Source organism: Dermacentor variabilis, unplaced genomic scaffold (assembly GCF_050947875.1).
Source record: "Dermacentor variabilis isolate Ectoservices unplaced genomic scaffold, ASM5094787v1 scaffold_12, whole genome shotgun sequence".
NCBI lineage: Eukaryota > Metazoa > Arthropoda > Arachnida > Ixodida > Ixodidae > Dermacentor > Dermacentor variabilis.
The window spans coordinates 6,442,382-6,464,915 of NW_027460280.1; the positions used below are offsets into that span (position 1 = coordinate 6,442,382).

The 22,534-nt window shown below is 44.0% G+C and overlaps 1 protein-coding gene across 5 annotated transcripts in view; it reads left to right on the forward strand.

The window, feature by feature from the left end:
• Positions 1 to 22,534, forward strand: part of LOC142566373 (carboxy-terminal domain RNA polymerase II polypeptide A small phosphatase 1-like) — a 305,196-nt gene that overhangs the window by 145,688 nt on the left and 136,974 nt on the right. For all 5 annotated transcript variants that reach the window (XM_075677323.1, XM_075677324.1, XM_075677321.1 and 2 more), the window contains one exon: positions 2,739 to 2,837. In XM_075677323.1, the coding sequence (XP_075533438.1) occupies positions 2,739 to 2,837 (99 nt within the window). The remainder of the gene's footprint in view (positions 1 to 2,738; positions 2,838 to 22,534) is intronic.

Genomic DNA, 22,534 nt, shown 5'->3' on the forward strand with positions numbered 1-22,534 from the left:
GCATTTGAAAGGCATGCTCATCGATGCCTTTCATGACGTGCTTGATCTTGTCTGCTTCATCCATGGATGAGTTGACGCGCTTGCAGAGCGAGAGCACGTCCTCAATGTAACTGGTGAAGGTCTCGTCCTGGCGTTGAGCTCGACCACGCAAGCGCTGCTCAGCGCGAAGCCGGCGAACTGCGGGACGGCCGAAGACCTCAGCCAAAGTCGCCGTGAAAGCCGACCAGGTGGTAAAATCGGTTTCGTGATTGCGGAACCATAGGTTGGCCACGTCAGTCAAGTAAAATATGACATTTGTGAGCTTGGCGTGGTCGTCCCACTTATTATAGGCGCTTACACGGTCATATTCGGCGAGCCAGTCTTCCACGTCGTGGTCGTCTGTGCCGCTAAATATAGCCGGATCACGCTGGCGGATAACACCAGAGCAGACGATGGCCGGGGGCACGGGAGCAGCAGCCTGGGACGGTCCCGGTTCATCCATTGTAACAGCTGGTAGTAGCGTCCGACTGCGGAGTTCCAGGATGTTGAAGAGAAACCCAGCACCTCCACCAAATGCAACGGGGGGGTGTTCGTCTAGCAGCACTAGCTCTAGGTTGCAGCGGTCGGCTTAAAACAGGTCGGTGCTATCTCGAAAACGGGGAAGCAAGCACACCTTGTCGTCTTCTTCTATAGCACCATGCCCGCTGCCCAGTGCCTTCAGTACAATTCTGATAACCTAAATTCCAATTTGCTTCTGAGTCATATGTATTGTTACAGAGTATCACTTTGGTTAAGGCACTACCATGTTTTAAGAACTGCTTGATGTGAGGCATGTGGGTAGCAGCCTTGAAGTATGGTTCCTTTTTTTCTTTGTTGAAGTGCTTGAGGCTAGTGAATAACTTGTGCATGTAATTCGAGCAGGATATTTAATTGTTTTTATGAAGAAACGTAGCATGACTGACTTTGCAATATTCAGATATTTAGTTAGTAAATATAATGACTCATCATAAAATGCTCAGTCATTCTACCACCTTGATTTGCTTTCAGTGGAGTCTCAAGCACCACCTATGTTTCACACATGTATCAACAGTCGATCATAATTCATGACTGAAGGGGATATTCGAAAACACTTGTTTCTGTATGCATCTCCTTTTTATTTATATTTGAGAATGTTCGACTCGATTTGCAATGAGGTTTACCATTTTTTCAAAGATGTTTTATTCGCTGCGCATTTTACTTACCCCTCCCTTGTGATTTCTTTTTTAATAAAATAAATGACACTCCTTACTATTCAAACTGGATTAAATAATTTTTTAGCATCGGGCAACATAGTGTAAGCCACTCTTGACGTGAAACAAAGTTCTGTGTCACTCGGGGAATTTTGCAAAGGCACTCAGGGAAAACCTGGAAAACTCAGGAAATTTGTACATGTCATCTTTGTAGACACCCCAAGTCTGAAATATACAAAATATACACATAGTTCCTAGTTCCCAACATTTAAAAGTCAGATTGCGCAAAAGAAATTATTCTGAAAATTTCTTGGCATGAATATTAACCATAATGATGCCCATGCTATGCAGGAAAGCAGTAGCTTTGCAAATGTGAAAACAGGTAAGTTCCTATTATTCAGGGAGCATTTGCTTTTACTCATTGCATCAGGCACTTGGTTTGTTTCTTACGGCATTCTTTAGGCTTGCAAAGCAATGTTTGTCAGGTCAGGGAGCATGCAGAAGCTTCCCTTTACTTGATTGTTGCATTCAGTCAGCTTTTTTGTGTGAGCAAGGTGGTCTAGTATGTGTTCAACTGGCACTATAGCCCATGCAGGCTTTGTTCAGTTCCTGTACAGTGATGTAGAGCATTGCAAAATAGTGTACAGTAAGGAATAAGGGCATTTGCACAGGTGGTTTTTAAAATGTAGGAGATATGGCAGCTATCAAGCTTCAGTCAAAGGTCAGTTTGACATGGACTGCTTCTTCTTGTGTGAGTGAAATCCCCACACGACAGGAAGGATTGCTCGTAGTTGTACATATGCTGTCAAAGTGCTGATGAATAAAAGCAGCCTACCGAGAAAGGAGTAAAGTTGCACTTGATATTAGTCAAACACAATTACGAAAATAACACGCACTAATGAGCATCTACATCATTTCAGACATTATTGAAACAGCCTATACATTGAATCTGAAAATTGACAGGTCGAGGGAAGGCTCTGTGTCTTCACTATTAGTGTCGCTTAAAAATTATGTTGCTAAGTCGACCAAATCGCAGATTTTGCGTCGTTTTATTGAAGTGCTAGGGGCAGTGGAGGCTACCTTTCACTATAGCCTCTAGTCTAAGTTTGTTTCCAGACTCCCCAATCAGCCAAAAATTGTCAAATCTGCCAAATAGCTGAAGTTCAGTCATTTCAGACAATGCATGATATTGCTAGTATAAGACTTCGAACGGAAATGTTTAACAAAGCATAGAAAAACTGTCAATCAAATTGGTTGACTTCTATAGGGGTGGTAAAAAAGAGTTACGTCACCTTTCAGAAATGAGCGCACAAAATCTACAGTGAAGTTTATTCCACTTATGTTTCTTCGCTTCAAAAATACAGCAGGAAAACTGTTAACCGATGCTGCTGTCAAAAACTATTATAGCATAGCAAATGATTTTCCCATAATATATTGTGTGTATTGTTGCACATTGTTCTAGTGATAAGCAGTGCAACGTGCATTTGCTGCAAGGTGGAGACATTTACTTGTTGGCTCATGTGCTTCCAGTATGCTGATCCTGTGGCTGACCTGCTGGACAAGTGGGGTGTCTTCCGGGCACGGTTATTCCGGGAGTCCTGTGTCTTCTACCGAGGAAACTACGTCAAGGTGCGAATTCAGCACTCCTCCGCTGTTGCCGATGAGGTCGAGATTATATGTTTGAGAATTAACTAGATGCTTTTTACCTTAAATCATCCTGCAGCAGCAAACTCTTTACACAGGGTGAAACAGGACACAAGAAGGCTCACGTCTTAAAAACTGTCACCTTATTCAGATAAGTGTGGTCTCCTGTCACAGGAAAGCAAGTGGGACTGAACCAATATGTGCACTGTATGCAAAACATGTTTATTATGTGGGATGTGGGTATGAGAATGGCAAGGCTGTCCTGCTGTTGGTCTCTCAAACAATACAACTGAATTTTGGGAGTGCACTGTATGTTTCACTTATATGCTAGTGGGGCTATTGTGTCGCACATTTTTGGCACTGTGTTCATCATGCCCTGGTTATAATTAACTAGTGCATGGATTTCTGAATTGCCAAGAATTCACTTAACTGAATGATGTCAATGCTTGCCAGGACCGAATGGTAAGCCCAACCAATCCAGTTTTTCAAATTGATGAGTGTAAGCAGCTTTTTCTCCTGTATTCAGACATGCACCTTAACTTGAAGCCACGACTTGACTTGGTCAAATCTGGCTCAAGACAATTCCTGACTTGAACATGCCTAAGGCAATGCAATGAATGTCTTAAACCAGGTGTCTACCAACCGGGCAAACCAGGAATTCTCAGGGATTCTGAGTAGTCTGAGAAAACTCAGGGAAAACTCAGGGAATTTGTGCTTATCAGGGAAAATTAACTGTAATTTTATGGGAACAAAAGTCACGGTAACGCTGGTTTGAGTAGCAGACATGAATTGTAATGAATCATCTTTGACGTCCTGTGGTCGGCTGGAGGAGTTGCCAGTGTACAGTCAACAACAGACTTTCCGGATGCCCGATAATTCAGACAGCTTCGCGGCATCATCACGTACCCCATAGATTCAATGTATCAGAACGTCCGAAATTTCGGACGCAAGAATACCTGAAAGAGCATAGGTTAAGGCGTGTTGGTATTCCATAACTGAGGTTCTTTAGCGCACTAAAAGAGAGAGAGACAACGGCAAGACGTGGATAGCGCTGTGTCCACGTCTTGCCATTGTCTCTCGTCCCTTTTCGTGCGCTGAAGAACCTCAGCAAGAATACCCTTTGCCGTCCGATTTTCCTGACTGTTTTCCATGACCGCAGGTCCGAAACGCCATTAATCAAAGCCACCACCGTGACCATTTTCATTATATCGCCACCTTGAACCGGCGCCCTCACACGCAGATCCCCAGCAGCTGTAGCCACCTCTGCGTCAACGCTAAGCCTAGCTGCTTCGACATTCGCTATTAAGCTTCTTGCTGTTGGGTGCCGTGTTTTTCATTGAAAGAATTCGCCGCTGTCAGCAATGGCACTGATTCCGCATTTGTGGTCCTCTCGATTAGCTTCAAAGCTCGGAAAGCACAGTGCGTTGCATAATGCCAGTTCCCGAAAGCCAACTTCACCTCTGTACAGAAATGTTACTTGGTGAAGCTGCACAAATGTATCGCGGTGAAGCATAACAAGCATGGGAATGGGCTATTGCCACGGGACATAGTATGTATTTTTTAATTATACACGCGTGCACCTGGTATCTCCTGTCACAGTATGAGCGCCAATAGGCCTAATACGTGTACTGGCAGACCTTCAGAGCTTTTTTGGATTTGCCTGCGGTGAGTTTAGCCCTTAAGGGCAGTAAAAGACATGGATTCATTTTTTTCGACTGCCTGATTTTTCTGATGTTCTCGCGGCCCTTAGGGAGTCCAAAATATTGGATGATGACTGTACAACTCACCAAGAGGATGCTTCAAATGGTATGTGGGCCAACACGTGTCAGAAGGAGGACAAGAACAGAAAGTACCTATGCATTGAGGAATGAACTGGAAAGGAAGCGTGCTGCCACCATTTTGAAGAAGCTTGAGCTCAAAGAACAGTGTTGGCTGATGCCAAGATGCAGGTGTCCCTCAATCAAACCAATATAAGCTCTGTAAAGCAGTGAAGCACAACAATTAGGCGTGTGGGGGCTGAGAATATGTCAAGACAGGTGTGGTTTACTTACGAGCTACTGAGAGAGAATCTCAACTGTGACAAAGTTCAGGCCTCATACCACTGAGCTTTGCTATCAATAGATAGAAATAGCTCATATTCGAATATATTTTCTTCTGTTTGCATCTCCTTTTTATTCGTATTTGAGAATGTCCGACTCAATTTGCAATGTTTTTCAAACATTTTATTTGCTGTGCATCTTACTAACCCCTCTCTTTTATTATCTTTTTGAATAAAGTAAACACTACTACTGAGTATTTGAACTGAATTTTTTTTTTCACATGCTTACTAGAGAGTGACAGCATCAGGTGACATGGTTTCAGCCCGTCTTGACATAAAACAGTTCTGCATCACCCAGGGAATTTCGCAAGGGCACTGAGGAAAAACCTGGAAAACTCAGGGAATTTGGAAATGTCAACTTCGTAGACACCTTGTAAACATATTCACACCACGTGCTCTCTTGAGCTTGGCTTGGTCAAGTCAAGTAGCAGCTTCAATATCAAGGTGTATGTCTGAATTGGGGGGTTACTCTGTATAATTGCATATCTGACAGGCATATGAGGTGGACGAGTGAAAGATGCTGTAACCAGGCATATGCACTCTCATTGTTGGAAAGTGCAGGTCACTAGCTGGCAGCAATCCGCATAATGCTGCCCTAAAGACTACATTTGAACCCTCATATAACAATATGTTAGTTGGTTGTTTATTTATTTATTTATTTATTTATTTCATACTGTCAGCCCTTTGCTGAGGGTTCTTTGAGGGAGGGTTTTAAATACAGACAAACCATATACTGTATTTACTCGATTCTAACGTACCCTCGATTGTAACGCGCACCTGTTTTCCGTGAAAAGTGAGAACATCGATTGTAACACACAACCATTTTTCACGGAAAAAAAAAAAAAAAAGAGTACAATAATGCACGCCTCATGCTTACATATAGTAATGCTATTTTCTCTAATTTGGAAAAAACATTTATTCCCAATACATAAAGTTACGATGAATAAAAACACAAATGGAAGCGTCGTACCTTGCTGCCAAGATTTTCACTGCGCCAGGACTAGTCGCGTGGGGCAATAGATATCACTTGTCATCGCTATCAGACAACTCCTTATCACTATCAATAGACCAAAGCATTTCATCCTAGGTGCCATCCATGGCATTCGAAATACCGTACTTTTTAAAGGCCTCGTTGACCATGGCAGACGGGATCATGCACCATGCATCTTTCACCCATCCAGCAAAGTCCTGCAGTGAAGCATGCTTCATTTAATTGGCAGGTGTGAATTCGTGGCAGCCACTGACAAGCCATTCGGTGTAGAGCACCTGAATTCTATCTTTCACTGGCTTGTTCAAACAAACGTCGAGTGGCTGGAGCTGCGATGTCATGCCACCGGGTATCACGACAAGGTTGATGTTGATGCAGCCAGCTTGTCCTTGATGCGCTGGTCAAGGTAGCACCTGAACTCGTCGAGCGCAAGTATCCCACGCAGACCCAAACTGCCGTCGGGCCTCTTCCGCCAAACGTTATCAATCCAGTCAGCGACGAAGTCTGTGGTCATCCAACCTTTTTCATTTGCGCGCACAATCACGCCGCTCAGGAACACGGTTCCTTTCAGGAGCGTCTTCCGTCTGAAGATACGGGGGCAGCTTGTGCCCATCCGCTGTGCAACAAAGCATTGCGACGACTAGTTTTTTTGTGGCTGGAAGACAAAACACACACTTGCTTCGCCCCCTTCTTTTCAACGGTTGTGGTGGCAGGCATGTCAAAGTAGAGCGGCGACTGATCGGCATTTCCAGTTTGTCCGAAGTGGTAGCCGTTTCTATGTCGCAACTTCAAAACATACCGCTGAAAACTGCAATTTCCCTTCATATTCTTCGGGAAAATTTTGGCATATCCCTGTCCGCTTTCGAAGAGAAAAGCCTTTTCATAAAATTTGATAGCCAGCACCTGCTTGCTTTGAAGTCACTCTGCATTAGCCCTTTCTGTGGGGCTAACTGCATTGCACGTACTTTGAGCAGATCGGTCGTCACACGCCGCTGTGATGCTCGCTGCTCTTGCACACATTCTGCAAGCAGCTCTTCTATTTCGGCGAAGTGGCCCTGCTTCGGTCCACTGAAACCCTTCCTCGTTGCTTTGCTGGCGAAAATATTCTCCTTCTCTGTTTGCGCAAGTCCCGCATACAAGTTTCGGGAGCTCCGACCGCTCGTGATGCGGCCGTCCGTCTCCGCGCACATGATAACATTCCTTTTAAATGCGGCATCACGGGGGACTCGCTGGGTCTTCGCAGTCAGCACTTCCATGCTGATTGAATAAACGCAGAAAACGGGAGGACAGGCGGTAGACTAGGTTACACTAGTGCCTGGTTACACATACAACACTGAGGTATGCACATTGAGGAAGCTGCGGCAGCTAGGCTAGAAGCGCGTATGAGGCAGCCATTTTTCAAATGCCGAGGGCGATATGGTAACACGGATTCTGGGTCGTACTCGGATTTTAACGTGCATGCAATTTTTGGACCCGTTTTATCTGAAAAAAGGGGGCATGTTAGGTTAGAGTAAATACGGTATACAGGTGCATCAAGCGGCAGCGGAATCACAGATATACATGTTTAACGATTTTTCAAATTGACAAACATCACTGGTATTTGCCACAGAACTTCGCATTCCAAAGTTCAATCAAGACAGGGAAAAAAGAATAGCAAAACACATCACTGTGAGCAAAGTATGGTTGTAAGACATATTGGTGATTAACACGACTTCTTCGTTTTCCAGGTAGTTGCACGTACTCATCTTTCTTAATTTTTAAATGCCCATGTAAAATCCTAAAAAACACTTTGAGACGATTCTTTTGCCTTCATGCTTCTAGTGTTTCCAATTCGCAAGACTGCAACATCTGTGTGACGGAATCTAAAACGGCGGTATATTGCGCCTGTGAAGCGCACAGCACGACATTGAACTTTCTCTAACCTTGTAGTCATTGCATTCTGATGAGGGCTCCAGATGACTGAGGCATATTCAAGTAAAGGCCTAACAAAAGTTTTATAAGCTATCAGCTTTACATCTCGCAAAGCTTGATCTAGTTTTTGCCTTAAAGGGACACTAAAGTGAGAAATGATTTCTTCTGCATCAGTAAATTACCGTTCTACTACACCAAAAACACCACTCTTATAATAAGACGTTTGGTAAGCCAGAAAAAGCACAAGAACGAAATACGGGTGGCGACGCCTACTTAAGTTTCTGCACCTGGGAGCTGTGACGTCTTGGATTTTGGTGGCATCTGCTAGGGCCTACTAATTATATATAGCGGTACAGATTTACTACATTATGTTCTAAAGGAACCAAATATTAAACATGGCAAGTTTCGGGAACCTTTATTCAGCCAACACGGCCCAAATGCGAAAACAGACTTTTGGAATCCCTGACGTCACCCTGACGTACCAGTGCTGTGGTTTCGGCGTGAAATTCAAATACTGATACTTGGGCCTTCATTTTCTCATCTAATAATCAAACTATTTTTTTTTTAAATGACTGCCTGCAGGGTTCTCAAACAATGCTTCATTAGTCTAAACTGATTTATTGTTTCGCTTTAGTGTCCCTTTAAGAAACCTTGTCCCTGGTTCGCCTTCGAGCACACATTTTCTATGTGCGTATTACGTGACCATATTTCAGTGCACTTGTGATTTTCCTGCCCTACCTATTGAAACTGCATCCAGACATAATGAAAAGATTTTTCAAAGCATCATAATATTATAATTAACACTTCAAACGCAATCTCGGTACATAAGGGAAGAAATTTATTCAAGCATCGTAGAATGTTTAGGAGCGCAGACAAAATGCTTTCGACAGGATTGACGGGGTCTGTACCCCTACAAATGGTACATAGTCATAAGAACGCAGTCTAACTGAACAGGTTACAAATTTTCAGTATGTATGCATTAACAATAGGCATAAAAGATACTGACATTGTCTAGCACAACATGTAAGACAGCCATATAGAAATAAGTAAGCAATGACAAATATCAGATTGGAAAGAATATATAAAACAACAAGCTTACAAATGAGGTTAAAATAGTGTTCATAGCATGAGGTACAGGATATACAAGAATGCGGGTAGTGAGGAATGCAAAATTAAGAGTCAGATATCCAGATGGCAGATTGCAACCATAAAAGCTTAAAGACTCTTGTGAGAATCAGAAGTATCTTGTGTGCAAATTTCGGAATAATATTAAGGAAATAATATTATTATTAGTTCAGTTAGTTAAGATGGCAAGCAAAGTTTCAATTTCTGTTTTCCATACTTTGTATGGCATACTTTTCACTTTCGAGGTTTACATGTATTGTATAAAGGAAGGTTTTTTCAAGTCCCGCCAAGCTGTCTAATGTATTGGTATGCCTAGATACGTCACATTTGTAATGTCGAGCAAGCCTATAGGGATACAATGATTTCACTTAAAGGGCCGCCCCTTACCAGGCCCCATAGCAAATTTTGGTTATACGCTGGAAATTGTTACACGTCCTCTAGGAAGCATTCTGCCACAAAAATTTTTCATATCAGCTCATTAATAGCCGAGATAAAAGTATTTCAATGCTGTGAACCCATGATTTCAGAAGGCGAGCTCCACTGCATAGCGATACACTCTCTCTACTCGCCCCGTCTAGCCTCAGCAAGCGAAGTTCCTTCCCTGCGTTCTCCTATGCCAGACCTCGAGGATTGCGCGACCCGTACGTCACGAGCCCGGCTTCATTTTCTTTTTCTCCTTGCTTTTGTTTTTCTTTCTTTTTTTTGCTGCTGGGCATTTTTGCTGGTGGCATTTCGCACAGTGCACAATTTTGCACGCTGTGCACAAGGACATATGACTAGCAGTATAATTCAGTGCTACACGAATACTGAGGCAGAACAAGTGGGTCGCAGAGCATGATCACGCACTGGGACACGGTAGAAAATGGTATAGTTTCGATACCTGCGCACAAGACTGCATGACTGTGGGAACAAGTAGACGAAGCAGAAGTACATCTCTCTTGCTTCGGCGCAAAGTAAAACAAAAAGCATGCAGACATTCCGTTTGTGTGTGTTATTATTTCCGTAAACTTCAATTCGTCAATTCAAGCAACAGATCACACAAATAAGAGATGGTGCCTTGAATAATTATCGAAGGCACGTGTCACTACGAGCACCGTCACACTGCGGACACAAGAACGTCGCCGTCCAGTTTGGAGCGCGGTCACCGCGAAAAGAAGAGAAATCAGCGTTCGGATTTAAATTTCAGACCTTTCCGCAGCACGTAGCAATGTAATTTTCTTGAAAACACGATCGTTGGCGCGCATTGTGTGCTCTGCGCTTGCCAGCTCAAAACGGCCAGACCTGGTGAGGGGCCCTTTAACAAATAATTCCACAGTGTGTGAGTTAGGAGAAACTTTTAAAGCTATGTGGATTACTTGTTTTTGCAAACGGAGAAGCCTGTTAATGTTTTCAAGAGTTGTTGTGGACCAGACTAGGCTGCCATAACTCATTTTTGAGGGATATAATGAATTATATAATGAGATATTTACTGGCACCGGAAAAGATGAAAAGTGTCAGCGTATAAAGCTTGTCATACGAGAATGTTTCTTCACAAGGTAATTAAAGTGATCCTCCCATGACATGCTTTCTGAAACGTAGATTCCTAAGATTTTAAAAGAGTGAACAACTATTTCAGTGTTAGTGATCATTGGGGTGGAAGATGGAAACATTTTTTACATGGTGTCACTGACTGATCTCAGGGCCGCGCAGATGTTGGGAGGAGCGACGGAGTCGGGAGACGCAGGCGAGCACAGCAAACAGACTTTACTAATAACAAACCCAAAATAATACACACTCAAAATAGAACTCAAAACTCAACTGACAAAAATAAAAATCTACACTTGCTTAGCCAAAACAGTCTCCTTATCTTCGCCAATGGGCGTCCTTAGCGCGTTTCGCGCAAAAGTCCGGCAACCCTGGCCTATGGCTGTACGCTAACAAAAAAAAGAACGCTCTTACAAGGTTCCGTTGATGCACGTCACTTCTGTGCGTCGGCTCTTGGTCACCGTCAGTGAACCCGCCGACTCCGCAAGTTTTGCTTCTTTGGCATTGGCCGGCCAGCTCCTCTGTCTCGGATGCCGGCGTCCCGAACTATGTTGGTGACGTGCACTCAGGCCTGCCTGGCTAGGCCTAACACCGGGCTCTGCCGCTACCTCTCCGAGTGCCGACGAGAAGCCCTGAGGACTATCGTCCATGCTGGTCTACCGAAGAAGGGGGATCCATTTCCTAGAGTGCCCGGCACTGCCGTGGGAGGCTGCGGCAGGTCCAGGGAGCCTTGTCGAACATCGCCAAGGTCAACGGCCACACCCGGGGTCGCCAGCATCACGGGCCTGTTCGAACCTCCATGGGTCCCGTCGCCAGTATGAAGCTGGCGCTCCAATCTTCTTGGCCCAGAGCCATGTCGATAATACCAGCTTGGCGCCGCTTCTCCGATCACCCCTCGGGTCACGCGCCTCGAGGGCTTGTGCCGTTCGGACCGGTCCGGCGCACATCGTCCCCTTATTTTCTTTTTGTGTCCCCTGCCTCTTACATATGACACATGGATGGAGCATTACAGCTTTATTCTGTTGAACATTGCTCTTTAAATCATTTTCAAGAGCCCAAATATTAGTGCTAATGTTTTATTGCCTCTTTCAGCCAACTCGACACCTGAAAACCCTGAAAAGAATAAACTCATGGGGTCGGCATGCATAGTGTACTTTGATGAATTATCAATATTCACAAGTTCATTAATGTATAGTATAAGAAGGAAAGGGCCCAAAATGCTCCCTTGAGGAACACCCGAAGCTAGCGGTTGTGCTGAAGGATGTCAGTTAATATCAATGAATTGTGTGAGATTTTTTTTAAGACAATACTGTCACATGGTAACCATAGCGCTTGAGTTTCTGATGAAGGGTGGGATGACTAATAAGGTCGAAAGCTTTAGTGAAGTGTAAAAAAATTCCCAGAGCCATATTTTTATTTTCAAAATTTTCTAGTAGTATGAACAGGGTGTCTACCAACAGGGAAAACTGGGAATTCTCAGGTATTTTTAATAGTCTGGAAATACCCAGGGAAAACTCAGGGGATTTGTGCTTCTATCAGGCAAAACTAGCTGTCCTTTCATTGAGAGAACAAAAGTGGCCTGATGCTTGCTCGAGTAAAAGTGATGAATCATAACGAATGGTTTTTGATGCCGTGTCGTCGGCTAAAAAAGCTGCCATTGTACAGTCAGCCTTTCAGGACAGCCTATAATTCGGACGGCTTTGCAGCACCACCACATACCCCATCGGGTCAATGTATAGGAATGTGTGAAACTTCGGACGCAAGAACTCTTCGCCACCCATTTCCGTACTTTTACCGTGACGTGACCGCAGTTCCGAAACAGCATTCATCAAATTTATCACCACCGTTTTTATTATCTTGCCACCTCGAACCGGCGCTCTTGCATGGCAGCTGTAGCCACCACCGCTGCAACACGAGGCCTAGCTGCTTCGTCTGAACACAGCAGTGTTACACAGTGAAGCATACGTGAAGTATTGCGGGGACGCTTAACAAGCCTGGGAGGGGCAATTGTCACAGGACACAGTACGTATTCCCTAATTATACACACATGCACCCATCTCCTGTCACAGTACAAGTACCGACATGCCTAATAAGTGTACTGGCAGGCTTTCAGAGCTCTTTCGGACTTGCCTGTGGTGATTTGAGCCCTTAAGGGCAGTAAAAGACATGAATTCATTTTTTTTGGACAGCCTGATTTTTCAGATGTTTTCACGGCTCCTAGGAGCCCAAAAAATTGCATGTTGACTGCACAAAATAAGGTCCGGAAGAATGATTGGGAAAGGAACTGTCTTGCCTCATCTTTGAAGGAGCTTTAGCTCAATGAGCAAAGTGTTGGCTGACACCGAGATGCTGGTGACCCTCGTCCAAACCTAAATAAACTCTTTAATGCAGTGAAACTCAACACTGAGGCATTGTGCGCAGGCTAAGAGTATGCAGGACAGATGAGGTTGACTTTCCAGCTGCTGAGAGAATCTCACTTGTGACAAAGTTCAGGCCTGATACCAATTAGCTTGCTATTGATTGATAGAAATAGCTCATTTTCAAAAACATTTGCTTTTGTATAAGGTGGAAGCTTGGGCGAGTAGGTGATTCAATATCGACATGTTTGCACAGCCCAAAAGACGAGGACTGAAAGAACAACAGTATTTGCAAGGGACTTTACCATATTTTTTCGAAGATATTTTATTCGCTGTGTATTTTCCTAACCCCTTCCTTCAGTTTTCTATTTTGAATAAGATAAACACTGCTCTTTACTGTGCAAACTGAATCAAGTCGTTTTTCATTTTTTAACATGCTTACTAGAGAGACAGAATCGGGCGACATGGTGTCGGCTTATCTTGACATAAAACAAAGTTCTGTGTCACTCAGGAAATTTTGCAAGGACGCTCAGGGAAAACCTGGTAATCTTAGGGAATTTGAATATGTAAACTTCGTAGACACCCTGATGAATTCCATCTGAGCAAGGAGTGCTAGTTCACTTGACATGTTTACGTAGAAACCATACTGTTATGGGGGGGAGGGGGGGAAGTTAGTATTTCATGATGATCAGAGAAACATGTCATGCACTTAAGGATCATCTTTTCGAAGCCTTTCAAGAAAGCTGGCAGAATAGAAATGGACTGATAATTAGACTTATCATTTTTGCTCCCCTTCTTATAAATTGCAACAATCATTGCATGTTACACAAAACATGCCAGATAATATGTAAAATGTAATATGATAATAGATAGATGTTCAATATGTGCGTTAAATAATGTGCAATATCGAAAGTGTACTTGATTGCTCCTATCTGCAGGCCGAATGCGTCTTTTGATTTACTGCTGTTTAATTAAAGGAATTTGTAGTTACTCAGTTCTCTGCCACTGGTTTTAGAAACATTGTATATTGATTGTGTGGACCCATATAGCATAAGCTATTGTAGTTACCCAGTCCAGTGTTGGCGCAACTGAAAGAAAATAGTCATTGAACGTGTTAGCTAGATTAACTTTATTTTGTTCTACATCATCTTTCACAATTTTTGTAAGTGCGTCTTGTGATCGTCCTATCAGGGAATTTAGAATTTTCCATACATCTTTGGATGGCCCTGTTGATGATCTGAAAAGGTTTGTCTAATAATGCCTTTTGGCAGCACACAAAACTCCTCAATGACATAGTTTCTGTAATCTTTAAACTCTTGTAGTGTGTCTAGACACCTGGTTCGTATGAACTTTGTGTAAATTTGATCTCACTTTTTTTTATCAGCTTTAACATGTCTGTATTGACCCATGGCTTGCAAGCTTTTTTTTTTTGTTGGATAAATGTTTTCTGTGGAAACAAGGTGTTTGTAAGTGTGTCTATGTTATAATTTTATTTGTCATACGCCATTTCACAATTACTCTCACTGAGCACATCATCCCTGTTAATATTAGCTAAATGCTCAAGAAAATAATTTAAAATTTGTAAGCATTTCGATGCCTACTCAATAAGGAAACCTGTCCGTCCGTCATGCAAGATGAATCGTATAAAGAAAATAATGTTTAAAACAAAATAAACTCGAAAGGAAAAACATTGGTGGCGGTGAGATTCGAGCCTACAGCCCCACGCTCAAATGCCGAGTGTCTTACCCACTGGGCTAGACACCCACGCCTGCAGAAAGTGAATATGATAGCAGTCCACTTGTAACGATATCAAGAACGAAAAATTCAGTCGTTATAACCGATCATCACTATATCTGGACTGGTGTAAAAGAAAGCTGCCGACATACCTTTGTAGCACCGAAACCACATTTGCCACATGAGCTAAACTATAACCATTGTATAAGGTAGACTGCGAAAAATAAAATGTTTGTTTACACCTCTAAACAGTGTGTCAAGTGTTAGGCACGCTGAAATAGTCTGAAATCCATACTTGCTATCTCAGGAGTTTCAGGTTCATAACTGCGGTGTCCAAAGACAGTTCATGGTGAATTTTATTTTATTTTATTTATTTATTTATTTATTTATACATACTGCAGCCTCAATGAGACTATTGCAGGAGTGGAATGAACAGCAAACATACAAACATTTATAAACAAGCTTGCGTCGATTGTTTCAGTGGTAATGAACGGATGTTGCCCGGTAATTAATTCCAGACTTCAATTGTTGATGGAAAAAAAACTATTTAAAGGAATCAGTGCGGGCAAAAAGGTAGAAATATTATGAGCATGGCGACTCCTCGTACATGAGGGTACAGAAAAAGTCAAATAGTTATCTAGAGAGGAGAGACAAGGAGCATTGATTAACACGTGGGAAGGAATTTTAGGCATTCAAGTTTGCAACGCTCTGCAAGAGGAGTGAGACCAAGTAGGGGAAGAGTGTTAGATGGCGAAAAGTCCTTGTCATATCTCCTACAAACAAAATGCACTGCCTTTTTTTGCACTGATTCTAGTTTTTTTTGATGTCACAGTGTTTTATGGATTCCATACAATGCAGCCATATTCGAGGAGGGGCGAATGAGGGCATTATATGTTAGAAGTTTAGTTTCTAGAGGAGTAAGACGCAGCGTACGATGGAAGTAACCTAGTCTTTTAAGGGCCTTGTTACAGGTGACATCAATTGTTTCGACCATGACAAATCTTGTGTTATAGGATACCTAAATATTTGAATTCGAATACCCTATTTAAACTAATACAGTAGAACCTCGTTAATTCGAAGTTGGTCGGACCGTGAAAAATTATCGAATTAACCGGGTTTTAAAATTATCAAAAATGGACGAAAAGCGAGAAATAAACGTACGAAACGTGGCTGTATCGACACTGCATCTTTATTTCGCCTGAAAAACGGTCACTTGAAGTAGTCATCGATGCATGACTGCTTGGTGCAGTAGTTAGCTGCACCGTAGGCTAGGCTACGTCCTCCAGTCTGCTTACAATGCGCAGCAATTCACTGTTACTGCCGCTGCACTCCACAAAACTGCGCACAACGTTCAGTGACTCAACGACTGCAGCTAAAGCTGGTGCTCGGGCGGGCTCAACATCGCCTTCACCTTCGTTCGAAGGCCTGTTGTCACATATTTCTCCTTCCAGGTCGGCATAAGACGTTTGGACGTCAACTTCCACGCTCGGATATTCCGCAAAGGTCTCTCCGTTGCTCTTGTTGCCGTTTTCTTCGTCGAAGTCACTCATGCACGCACACAATGACTCTCCTTCATCATCCAGTGTGCAGTTGGCATCAGATGCATCCTTGGAACTGTCATCTTATTGCTTGGAAAAACTGGCGTGCACAAAGCAACGCCTGATCATATCTCCCTCCACCTGCTTCCAAGCGTACACGATTAGGCAAATGGCACCCAGTAGGTCCACGGAATATTGTTTGCCGTTATCATAGCACAACAAGATCCTTTTAAGCAATTGGCAGTGATAAATCTTCCTCGCTTGCAGAATAACGCCTTGGTCCATAGGCTGCGATACGGCTGAACCATCAGCGGCAGGAAGACAAGTCTAACTGCTGTCAAGTTCTGGATGTCGGCGTGGGCTGGGCAGTTGTCAACAAAAACAACTATTCATCCTGCGGCAGCAAACTAGATGCCTCACGTACTCCTCGAACAGTGCTGCCGTCATCCAAGCCTTTTTGTTACTTCTGTACAGCACGTCATCTTTAGGAGGAAGTCGTGCATTCTTGAAGCACCGAGGCTTCTCCACTTTTCCGATGATCAGCAGCGGGAGTTTGTGACTGCCGGACATATTCGCACCAAACAGAAAGGTTATTCTGTCCTTGGGTTGTTTTTTTCCCGTGACTACCGCATCCTTTGGGGTAAACGTCTTCATTGGCAGCATTTTATAAAACAGTGCAGCTTCGTCCATGTTGTAAACATTGTCCTCCGCGTACTGCTGAAGCAGCGGAGCCAATGTATGCTTTTTCCAATTCTCGACAACATTTGGGTCGACGCTCCCACTTTCGCCGCACACTGCCACAAACGTGAGAATATTGTGGTCTTTAAATCTGGACAACCAGCCATTGCTGCACTTAAATGCTTCATGGCCCAGCCGCAGTGCAAGCTCATCGGCCTTTTTGCGCAGCAGCGTGCCGTTCACAGGCAGGTGTGCTGCATTTGCATGCTGAAGCCATTTTATCAAGGCGTCTTCAACGTCCGGATACGTAGGAAAACGAATCCTTGCCTGCTTCGTCGAATGGGTCTTCTCGTGGCCTCGGGGATCTTTGTCTTATTTTTCAATATCGTCGAAAGGGTCAATAAACGTCTTCATTGGCAGCATTTTATAAAACAGTGCAGCTTCGTCCATGTTGTAAACATTGTCCTCCGCGTACTGCTGAAGCAGCGGAGCCAATGTATGCTTTTTCCAATTCTCGACAACATTTGGGTCGACGCTCCCACTTTCGCCGCACACTGCCACAAACGTGAGAATATTGTGGTCTTTAAATCTGGACAACCAGCCATTGCTGCACTTAAATGCTTCATGGCCCAGCCGCAGTGCAAGCTCATCGGCCTTTTTGCGCAGCAGCGTGCCGTTCACAGGCAGGTGTGCTGCATTTGCATGCTGAAGCCATTTTATCAAGGCGTCTTCAACGTCCGGATACGTAGGAAAACGAATCCTTGCCTGCTTCGTCGAATGGGTCTTCTCGTGGCCTCGGGGATCTTTGTCTTATTTTTCAATATCGTCGAAAGGGTCAATAAAGGCACCTTGTGCTTTTCTGCCAGCTGTGTTTTGGAGCTTGTCTATTTTTCAACCTCCTCAATTAGGCACACTTTCTGGCAGAGAGTCAGAGTTCTGTACTTCGGCATTTTCTTAACACCAACACCGCGCACGTGGCCAAGAATAACTAGCAGAGCACAGAACACGTCTGGTCGTGGCATTGAACAATCAAAACACTACGAGCAGTGCCTGCCACAAGCTAGACAAAGAAACAATGGAAACGGAACCAAAAAATTTTGACCTAGCGGCACCTGGTTGTTGCTTTGTCAACTAAAGCTAGCCTCCAAAACTGGCTGTAGCACTGTGCAGATCGCTGAGGCACAACAAAGCACCGGAAACAGAAAGTTGATTTAAAGTGCCGCCTGGCTGCCACTCCGGCAACTATACTGGCCTCAGAGAATGGCACACAAATTTTTTTGTTGCGGATCACGGAGGCATGAAAAAATCACGGAGGCCATGGTTTAAACTGACATATTATCCGGATATGGGCACGCTGGCTGTTCAAATTATCAGGCAAAATTTGCATGCAAACTGTTGGGACTGCCTAAAGCCTTCGAATTACGCGGGAGTTCGAAAAAACAGAGTTCGAATTAATGAGGTTTTACTGTATTGTTAAAGGCATAAGCAAAGAAGGAAGGGCATGAGCTTCGTGTAAAGGACATGGAGACAGTTTTGGAAAAGTTGGTATTCATTTGCCATGCTTTGGACCAGTTACAGAAGTCGGCAAAAGAATTGTTAAGGACAACATGATCAGTAGGAGATTTAATTGTATGATATAAATGCAGTCATCTGCAAAAAGACGTACTTTAACTGAGGTGTGTAGGGGGAGATCATTAATATGAAGCAGGAATAAAAGAGGACCCAGTACTGAGCCTTGGGGAACCCCTGATAAAACAGGCATCAAAGGGGAGTTAGTAGAGTTGAAACATACATATTGCGAACGCAGGGAAAGAAAGTCTGACGTCCAGCCAACCAAAGATGTGTTTTTTAGTATAGCGAACAGCTTGTGCATAAGTTTAACAGGGGTGGGAGACAGTGTTGAAGGCCTTTGCAAAGTCTATAAAAATAGCATAAATCTGGTCACCTATATCTAAAGAGCTGCTAAAGTCGTGAACGAATTCTGTCAGAAGAGCTGCTGATGTCGGGAACAAATTCAGTCAGCTGTATTATAGTGCTAAGGCCACGTCTAAAACCATGCTGGAAAGCGCATAAAACTTTCTTAGTTTCAAGAAATTTCATATTATGTTTAAAGATAATGTGTTCGAGTAATTTACATGAATGTGCTGTTAAGGAGAGGGGCCTATAGTTAGATAACAATTGGACGTTACCCGACTCAAATAAGGGCAGAAGTGAAGCAAGTTTCCACGAGGGAAGAAGGATGGCGGTTGAGAGAGATTTGCTAAAGATAATTGTCAGATATCTGCTGCACCAAAGCGAGTATCAAACGAGAAAGTCAGGATACTGTCAGGACCACTTGACTTCTTGGTGTCTAAGTTTAGGATTAAGTACACCCTCAGGAAACTGTGATATACCATCGATTGGAGGGTATGGTTCGGAATCAAAAACAGGGGTTACAGAGTTATCAGTCGTAAAAGCAGAGTGGAAGTAGGTGTAAAAGAAGAAACTATTGTCTTTGAATCAGAAACTGCAATATTGTTAATTATTAATGTGTCCGAGGATGACCCAGGTGGTAAAATAGCCTTCCAAAATTTACGGGGTCAGTCATCATTAATTTCGGCAAGGTTACCTTGTAATAAAATTCAGCGACCATTTTAGAATCTCATCGCCCACGTCGCACAACACCGCCACCTGTCGCGACAACGATTGGCACGTTAGAGATCTCTTTGCATAATGAGGCAGCACTATCTGCACTCAGAAACTCCTCCATTGAAGCACCACCTGTTTCATCGTTAGTAGCAATGTGCTCCCAGAGCTTGGTAATGTCAGTGGCTTTCCACCATATTGGTTTCACTATCATGGGGAGGTTTCGTTCTGGCGCACAAAGCCCACCTTTTCCGTTGATCGGCATGGCCCGTAATTGCAGCCGTCGTGATCGCGGCACTTCTGCGCGAGCTCGTACTTTGAGCCTTGCAAAATTTGCAGCTTTGTCTTAAACGATACAAGCGGTGCACATTTTTTTTGTCTGACCACTAATAGATGTTTTACAGCTTATTTAATACAAGCCCACACAACATGGCAACAATGTGGCAGAAAATGTAGCAAACTAGTTCATTTCCTAAGGGAAAACAAAAAAAATCTGTTGCTATACTTCATAGAGTATACATTAGGCTTCATTCTGCAAATGAAGTTCTATCTGTTCTTGGTGTTGAGTTATCAATGCCTGAATATTACATGGAGCCCAACATTTTTTTTTTAGAAAAGTACAAGATCCAAACAGCAATAAATGTAAGGGGACATGGCATCCAGAACAACCATTTTTGATATTCGCTCTAGACACAAGAAACATCCAGGACACATCCAATCTTGTGTGCTCCTTACAAATATGCAGTTAGATTGTCTATGAAGTCAATTAACAAATAAAGTTGCTACAATTATTCTGGTGTTAAAATTTTGGTATGTGATTGGCAAAAGATGTGCAACAAGATAGCTAAAAGTAAGCAGGGATGTTCCTGGATATTCAAAGACTGCAAGTTAGCATTCGGAGGTTTGTATCTGTACTTTAGCTAAACTTATAAAATTGTAATGTTGCAGCTTTACGTATGTGAACTGTTATCGGTGATTTCTACCGGATTTCAAAATACAGTGGAACCCCAATTATACAACTTTCTCGGCACCTCGAAAAAGCGTCGTTAAGATGCGGGCGTCTTAAATTCGAACATAAATTATGCCTATAAAAATTCTACTTATTTCGCGCGATGGATTTACGAGAAACTTCAATGTAAACTACTAACATACTCTGCAGGGCTTGGAAACCCAAATGACCAAAAAAAGTAAATGCGATAAGAACTAATGCTGCAGTACAGGTACCACTCATGCTTTATTCAAACGAACCTTTAGGGCACTCCACTGCCCACTGCCGCGATTCCCGCCAGCTGGCGCGAACTTTAAAAAAAAAGACGGTTAAGTTTCTTTTGGACCTTTTTTGATCCGTGAACCAAGAACTTTTGCTCGAGTTGGGCAATGTCTAAAAGGAGGTCCTCTGCGGTGGCGCGTGAACAGATGAAGTACCGGATGCCGTCCATGTGCCATAGCACCTCGGTGAACGGGGTAGGCGCAGGCACGGCATCTGTGGCGTCGTCGTTCTCATCTGATGTCACATCTGTGTCGGCACTAGGCAAAGCCTCCTCGATGGCGTTATCCAGCGGCACCTCGCCACAGATTGCAATGTTGTCGTCGGCCTCCACGTACTCAGCGAAAGTGGTGGTGAGGTTTAAACCCTCTAAATCGTCGTCGATTAAGCCTGCATCAGCCTCAAGCGGCATCGAGGTTGTTGCGTCTCCAGCAGAGGAGGCAGTCTCTCGCTTAATGCCACAGTGCTTGAACGAGTTAGCAATTGTGCTTAGCGACACTGCGTTCCACGAACTGGCAATAAAATGCATGGCGTCGAGCACAGTGATCTTTTTTTTCTGACTCGCTGCGCTCCATAGGCGCCAGTCGACGCTGCACTGACCGCTTCCGGTACCCTTGCTTGACGCACTTAATGATGCCGGCATCCAGTGGCTGCAGCCGGCTTGTGCAGTTGGGTGGAAAAAAAAAACAACCTTTATGTTCCTCAGGCTGGATGTATCTGGTGGGTGGCACGGTCCGTTGTCCGCGAAAAGCAATATTTTCCTCTCCTTAGCACCCACTTTGTTATCCAGCTGCTGCGAAAAATTGCTGTAGAGCGAAGACGTCATCCACTCCTTTTTGTTGAAGTTGTAGCTGCACAGCAGCGTCTTCAAGTTCTTGAAGCACCGTGGCTTTGCAAACTTTCCAACAATGAGCACGGACAGCCGCTCGAAACCGTCCTCATTAGCACAGAATAGTGCCGTCACACGTTCTTTACTACACTTGCCACCATGACAGCTGTAACCCTTAAACGCAAGGGTTTGCTTGGGCTGCATATGGTAAAAAATACCGCTCTCATCAGCGTTGAAAGCGTCGCAGGGCTTATATGAAGCATTCATCTCCGGCAGCGACTCCAGCCACTCGTTCACTGCCAAAACATCCGCAGAAGTGAATTCTCCGCAGGAGCGGCTGTACACAATCCTGTTTCGTTTTTTAAAGTGATCCAGCCACCCGTTCGATGCCTGAAAGTCATCGATGCCCAGACGCAATGCGACAAGGTCCACCTTTTCTTTCAGGATGGCGCCGTCAACATTGATCGCAGAGTTCCGTGCTTGATGCAGCCACTTGACGAGAACTTTTTCTAACTTCTCATGCTGTCCTTCTTTGGCCACTTTCCGCTTGTGCCCAAACTTGTTGGCATTCTGCAATATCACTGCTTTTTTTGCCAGGATCATCTGAAGTGAAGATTAGGGTATCTTAAGGTCCCGGGCAATGCTGGCTTTCGTGGCTCCATGCCGCTTTTCCGCTTCCTTGATAATATTCAGCTTATCGCCGAGCAACAGAACTGTCCGCTTTCGGGACATCGTGCGTCGCGTTGCTCCACACAACTCAAAACCTCCGCTGAACGCTGGTCGCTAGGATTACGACGAAGAACACGTGCGATAAACCTAGTCCTCTCCGCGCTACCTTGTCGGCGATCTGCTGCTGGAAAACTGGAAGGAGAGAAACGCTTCCCCAACGCGACAAGAGGTGACGCCGCCGAGAAGAGAGGGAGAAAGGGATTGTGGAGAAGAAAGGCGCTATTTCAGCACAGCGCGCTATTTCAGCACAGCGGGCGTTGCGGGTGGCTGCTGGTGGGG